The 7034-nt window shown below is 43.1% G+C and overlaps 1 protein-coding gene across 1 annotated transcript; it reads left to right on the top strand.

The window, feature by feature from the left end:
* The first annotated feature begins 2979 nt into the window (after window positions 1–2979).
* On the top strand, window positions 2980–3835 carry Dusp21 (dual specificity phosphatase 21). The gene has a single exon (XM_005408994.1). The coding sequence runs from the start codon at window positions 3095–3097 to the stop codon at window positions 3662–3664; it is 570 nt and encodes a 189-aa protein (XP_005409051.1). The 5' UTR covers window positions 2980–3094; the 3' UTR covers window positions 3665–3835.
* Window positions 3836–7034: the final 3199 nt, after the last annotated feature.

Here is a 7034-nt window from a genome sequence, read left to right as displayed (position 1 = left end):
TGTTCGTTCTTCTGTTCTTGCAGTTTTTCTGTAGGTTCGCTTTTTTTCAAAACAAAAATTTTGGCAGAATAAACAATAAATAGTAAAGAAACAGAAAGCTTTGTCCCGGGTCATGTTTTCTGTGAAATCCTCCATGACATCTCCTACTACGCTAGTCCTGCAAACACACACATAGAACAATGACTTGCCCTTTTTTTCTGGACTCTTCCGTGATTATTGCCTCTCTGACCAAACTGTAAGCTCTCAGAAATCAAGGCCTGTGCTGCGTTGGATCTACACCATGTTAGGATAGTATCCAACATCCTAGGATGCTCAGTGGATCCTCTTTCTAAAGTGATCAAACCGACTTTTGAAGCTCAGATGAGATTCAGAAAGCCAAGAGGAAAAGGTTTCTTAAGGGAGGAATGGTGTGGCCCAGGTCAGGAGGCAGGAATGTGCGTTTTGTATTTACCAAGAATATTTTATTTGTTTGGTCAGAACTGAGAATTTGTATTAGGTGAAAATGTCTAATACACAATAGATTTTTAATAAAAACCTGATGAATGAATAAATGCAATTGAAAAGGCTGGTTTAGGTCAGGTAGGAAAGGGCCTTGACTACTGAATTGAGAAATTTAAATATTAGCTAGTTTTTAACACCAGGATCTTCTCCCAGTGGTGGAAAGCAGGGATGTTCTTGGGAAAGTCCCTTATACTTTTTCTATACTGAATAACAAAGAGAAATAGAGATGAATGGGAGACTGAAAGTGACCCATTTCCAAACACAGAGGGAAGAAATGTCAACTCCTTATCCACCCAGGAAATGCCCCATAATTTTCCTCTTGTCCTTTTGAGACAAGGTCTCACTCTAAGCCAAGCTTGCAATTCTCCTGCCTCAGCTTCCCAAGTGCTTTCCATGATTCTGAATCTCTCTCTTTCATGTGCTTTGGAGTAGGGGGAGGCTGGAGATTGAATACAGGGTCTCACACATTCTAGGTAATGGCTCTACCACTAAGAGATATCCCTAACCCTTTTTATTTTTCATTCTGTGATCAGGGTGGCCTTGAACTTAGGATCCTCCTGCCTCAGCCTCCTAAGTGCTAGGTTTACAGGGATGAATCACCACACCTGGTTTCCCATGCTGAAATTTTAAGACAACCAACATCCCTCAGACTAAAGAGCATCATATAAAATCTTGGCTGAAAGAATAAATAGATCAACTTATTTCATACTGGATATGCCTATTTGAGAACAGTGTTTTGAAATTATTTTGATGACTTTTACTACATTTTTAAAGTTAAGAAGAGTGTAGTTATAAAATAGCTATAGAGTCTAATACTCTTAGAGCCTCTACAATATACAGTATAAAGTTTCGGGGCTGGGGATTTAGCTCAGCGGCACAATGCCTGCCTGGCAAGTGCAAGGTCGTGAGTTCCATTCCCGGTGTAGGGGGGATGGTAGAGTATAAAGTTTCTCCTGATGCCATAAACTCATTTATTCATTCATTCATTCATTTTTATTGTTTCATGCTGAGGATAAAACTTAGGTTCTTGTGCATATTAAACAAGCACTACCACTGAGCTATATGCATCTAGCTCTGGACTAAATCCTTTTAAATAACTTTGACCAGATTGAGCCATCTTCATTTATTTAGTGTTCGCACTCTGTTTTCTTCCAGATAGGTTTGTAGGAATTGACAATTTAAGTAATGTGAAGCTACTTGATTATGAAAACTGGGAAAAAGAAAAATATGCCATGTTTTGAAGTTATCATTTCCCTGGCCATCAGAAACAGGCTGGTGTCTGTTTCATCTTTGTTCATAATCACAGCACACATTTGTACACAAACCAAAGTGATGATCGAATGAAAGCGAAGGATATGAGTCTCTGGCTGTTCTGTGAAACAATTTGTTAGTTCCAGGTTATAGTTCTTTTTAATTTTCCCTGAAAATGCTCCAAAAATCTTTGCTGAGAAGAAATTCAAATGTCAGGTAACATTTTAAAAATAAAATTTTGGCCCAATTATGATGCAGCACTGACTTGTTCCAAAATGCTTAATATTACTAAGAAGATACCTCTGGTGGTCGCAAAGGGCCTTGTACTTTACAAAGCAAGTGGGCTTCCTTCTCTTCCTCATTTTCCTCTTCATTTTTCCCTCCCTGGGAGTGGGGATCTAACCCAGTGGAACTCTACCACAGAGTTACATCTCTAACTCTTTTTATTTTTTATTTTGAGACAGGACCTTGCTAAATTACCCAGGTTGGCCTCAAATTTGTGAACCTCCTGCCTCAGCCTCCAGAGTAATTGGGATTACATAGGCATTCCCTTTAAGGAAAGTAGACGGGATAATTTGAGCTGTTGTTTCAGGTAATACAGTAGAATCAAGTGATAAATTATTTGGGCAGTATGTATAAATGAATTGTAACATAGCCAAATGTGTCACAGCTGTCCACTACAGGCCAACTCCATGATAGATAAGGGGCTATAAATCAGTTACAGTAGCGATAGTAAGGTTGTTCCCTTACCACCAGCGATGTGTTTGTAAGCAGGAACATAATTCTATGGTTACAATCGACAAAGAAGTATCACACCAGCTCACCAAGCTCTGCCAAACCCATGTCTCAGTGCAGTTTTATAGAGATTAGCATATCACATGAGCCAAATGTTCCCCAACTTAAAATATGATACTGCTATTTTGCAGGGAAAGTGTTCTACAACAGTAATGCAACACAAGCTTTCACAGGTATTGTGTTCACTGTGGTCCAATCGTTCAAGCATAAAATAGATATGGTGTAATAGAACACTTTAAAACCTCGAAAAAGATAAGAATTAGGCCTTTGGGCAAAAAATAGCTAAGAACTGTGAGGAGGGGGTGTTCTGATGTTCCGGCCCAGGGGCGTGTCCTCCCCGCAGCAGCTAGTTGCTATTGTTATGGAAACCTGAGTTCTAGGTACTTGAGGATTGTGACGCCAGAGGTGAGGGAGTAGAGAGACAGGTCAGTGACCAACGTCCGGTCCTCTCCCCCCCACCCCCAGACCTCTGCAGGACACTTCACAGCGTGCTTGATTTCCTGAAGTGGCTGGCAAGAGACTGTTGCCCTGCTGTTCTGCTGCCCTGATGACAACAATTCCACTTCTCCTTCCATCTCAGGCTGTCGGGCAGCCCACCATCTACGAACTTTCCAAGATAACCGGCAGCCTTTACATTAGTAACGCTGTGACCGCAAGTAACCAATGTATATTGTCCTACTATAACATCACCACTGTCATCAATGCTTCGGTGGAGGTGGAGAACACGTTCTTCGAGGACATTCAGTATGTATATGTGCCGGTGTCCGATACTCCCACTTCATACATCTATGATTTTTTTGACCCGATTGCTGATCGCATCCACAGCGTGGAAATGAAACAGGGCCGTACACTGCTGCACTGCGCCGCCGGAGTGAGCCGCTCGCCTGCGCTCTGCCTTGCGTACCTGATGAAATATCACTCCATGACTCTGCTAGAGGCCCACACTTGGACCAAGGCCTGCCGCCCCATCATCCGGCCCAACAACGGATTTTGGGAGCAACTTATTAATTATGAATTCAAGCTGTTCAGTAACAACACTATATACATGGTTAATTCCCCAGTGGGTATGATTCCCAATATATATGAAAATGAGGTCAATTTGATGATGTCCATGTGACCCATAGCAGCTAACCTCGACATGGGCACCAGCTCTTACAGCAAGATTCAACACGAATTTGAGTTAGCAAGTAAGACCAAGGAAACCTCTTAGATGGCTAAGAATAGGGACCAGGGATGGAGTTTTTAATGTAGTAAGTCTTACCTTCAAGCAATAAAATTCATCAAATGAGAATGGTGAAATGTTTCTTTCTTTATAAAGGGCAGGTCTGGTAGCCAGGATGGGGGTGCCAGGAGGGTAGAGCAGGCAATGCCCAGCTTAGATGGACCTGCCCGTGGCGTGATATGCTGTGGCGGACCTAGGATCCGGGACTTGACTTCGGCTGACTAACCCAGAAATGAGTGCCCCACTCTTGCCAACCCAAATCAAAGCCTTAGGCAACACGGCACTCCTCGTACTCCTCCCAGCAAGTGCTAATGGGGTTGGAAAATGACCTTTAGTACTTTAAGCTGGGCTCCGGGAGCCTCAGACCATCCCTGCCCTACCCTCAGTTACAGTGGCCCAACTCTAGTTTTCTGAATTTATACATCGGTTTTAGAAGAAACCATCCCACTCTATAAAGTTAAAAAAAAGTTTTTTTCACTGTTGTACTGAACAGCAAGGTCTCAAGATGTCCTCAGTGGCCCCCCCACCTGCCTTTGTGGAAAGGACATAATTCTTTTCCAGGGGCATGTGCTGGGAGGGAGCAGACCTGACCCGACACTAGGCCTCAGGGACTCCTCTCATGGGCCTTGGCTTGAGAGGCTGGAGCTGCTGGCCGTGACTGGCCCTGTCGCCTCTGGAGCCTCCTCCCACTGTGATCTGTGGCGTCTCAGAGCCTCAGTTTCCTGTGAAAACAACCACAGCCCTCCTCTCCTGGAGCTGTTGTGAGGGCTGTTTCCTTAGCAGGGTATCTGGCGAGAGAAGGGTTTCACATTCAGAGTAAAGGGCAATGACGATTCTTTGGCCCTGCAAGTTGAGAGAGGTTAGCATTCTTATCCTCCTAAAAGCATTTCTCCCCTCTGCGCACAGCCCTTTACTGTTTCCAAATACTCTTCCAAAAAAAATCAGTGTAAAAACAAATGGTTTAAGGTCCTTTCAGACCTCATCTCAGAGGAAACCTATATTTAGAGCCTTTTCAGAGGTTCCATTGTATTTAATCCATCCCCCCTACACACACACACACACACACACACACACACACACACACAAACACACCTTGTTTAGAATCACTGACCATTAGAACTAGCACTACTAACTACTGTGATCCGGGAGAAACTTGTCAAAGGGATGAGTGGGTGAACCCAAGTGTGCCCTGGAACCCAGAATTGTTCAGACTCCCCAGACACCTGACTCTGGTTTGGATCTAGCTAGTCTAATCCAGAGATTTTTAGATAAAAATAGATGAGACAAGGCCAGGTTTGGTGGCACATGCCTGCAATCCTGGCACTTGGGAGGCTGAAGCAGGAGGATTGTCATGAGTTTGAGGCTAGCAATGTAGTGAGCTCAAGCCCAGCCTCAACTACATAGCAAGACCCTGTCTCAAAAAAAAAAAAAAAGACGAGACAAAAGCATAACTGTAGGCTGGGGACGTTGCATGGTGGGGAAGCACTTGTCCAGCATTCATAAAACCCTGAATTCCACCCTCAGTCCTGGGGGCAGGAGCAGCTGCTCAGGGTGAAACAAACCTGTCAGACAGAGCCCAGTGAAATCCAAATGCCTGCTGGGCGACGTGGTGGTGCATGCCTGTAATCTGAGCACTTGGGAGGCTGAGGCAGGAGGATCGCCATGCATTTGAGGCTAGCCTCGGCTACATAGCAAGTTCAAGGCCAGACTCAGAAAAGCAAAAAAAAAAAAACAAAGAAAGAAAGAAAAGAAAAATAAGAGTGTAGGCACTGTTCTAGATTTAAAAAGAAATATGATAATGAAATGCATATAGTACCTGTTATGGTTGATATATTGTGTTAACTTGGGGAGTTTAGAACTTTGGCTAAGTGACTCAGCAGTTTTGCATCTTGGGGTTAAAAAGGACATGCCCTTATCTTTTTGGGATGTTGTTTATTGTGTTAATTTGAAAAGTTTAGAAGGTTAACTATGTGACTCAGAAGGGAGCCAGGGTGTTTATTTATTTATTTATTTTGTTTTTTTTTCCCCGGTACCAGGAATCGAACTCACGACCTTGCGCTTGCCAGGCAGGCTCTGTGCCGCTGAGCTAAATCCCCAGCCCCCAGGGTGTTTATTTTGTATTTATCTTAAGCCTGTGTAAGAGAAACACATGTAGAGGGTGTGGGTGTAGAGGACCACCCCCATCCCCCCAGAGTAGGCAGACTGCATTAAAAAAAGGAATTGAGGAAGGACTGGCTGTTGGTTTTTTGGAGGAGATCTAGTTTTTTGTTTTTGCTGTGTTCTGCCGTGGGGCCAGCTAGGTGGCCATAGCTTGCAGGGCTGGGGTAAGGTACTTCAAAAGGCTGTGTATGCTTCAAATCAGTGCCCACTATATGGCACTGTGTCTCCCATAGCCAGGATTCATGGGTCCAGGAATCAAGGGGTGGAAGTAGGGATGGTACCACACATCATTACTCCTAGTGACCCATTAGCAAAATTTCTGCTTCCTGTCCCCACAACCTTAGGTTCTGCTGGCTTAGACGTCTTAGTTTCAGAGCGGGGGAAGGCTTGCACCAGGAAGCACAGCAATGATACCATTGAACTGGAAGCTAAGATTTCCCCCTGGTCATTTTGGTCTCCTCATGCCTCTGAGGAAAGAGGCTGAAAAGGGAGTCACAGTGTTGTCAGGGGTAATTGACCCGGATTATCAAGGGGAAATTGGACTACTACTCCACAATAGAGGAAAGAAAGAATATAAGTGGAGTGCAGGAGATCCTTTAGGGTGCCTCTTAGTATTACCATGCTCTGTTATTAAAATCAATAGGAAACTACAACAACCTAATATAGGCACAATAAAAAATGGCCCAGAGCCTTCAAAAATAAAGATACAGTTCATTCCACCAGGGAAAGAACCAAGACCTGCTAAGGTGCTTGCTAAAGGCCAAGAGAATACAGAATGGGTAATAAAAAAAGATAGTTCTAAATACCAGCTACTACCCTGTGATCAGCTACAAAAAAAAAATTATAATTGTACTATTTCTCCCCTAACATGGTTCTAATGTAATATAATGTTGATAGTGTTACTACTGGTCCTTAAGGATTGTTAAACTTTGTTATACTGTTCAAGTTGTAAAATGATAAAAATAACCATTACTCAAGAAAAACTTACCTTCTACTTTGATAAGGAAATTAGTGCGTTTACGTTTATACATAAGATAGTTATAACATGTTAGGAGTAATTATAAGCATGTCTTTATATCTAAAAACTGGTTTAAAAAAATGTGTC

This window comes from Chinchilla lanigera, unplaced genomic scaffold (assembly GCF_000276665.1).
Source record: "Chinchilla lanigera isolate Chin_1 unplaced genomic scaffold, ChiLan1.0 scaffold00115, whole genome shotgun sequence".
In the NCBI taxonomy this organism is placed as follows: domain Eukaryota; kingdom Metazoa; phylum Chordata; class Mammalia; order Rodentia; family Chinchillidae; genus Chinchilla; species Chinchilla lanigera.
The sequence above is the reverse complement of the archived record's forward strand: the minus strand, read 5'-3'. Positions and strand labels throughout refer to the sequence as shown.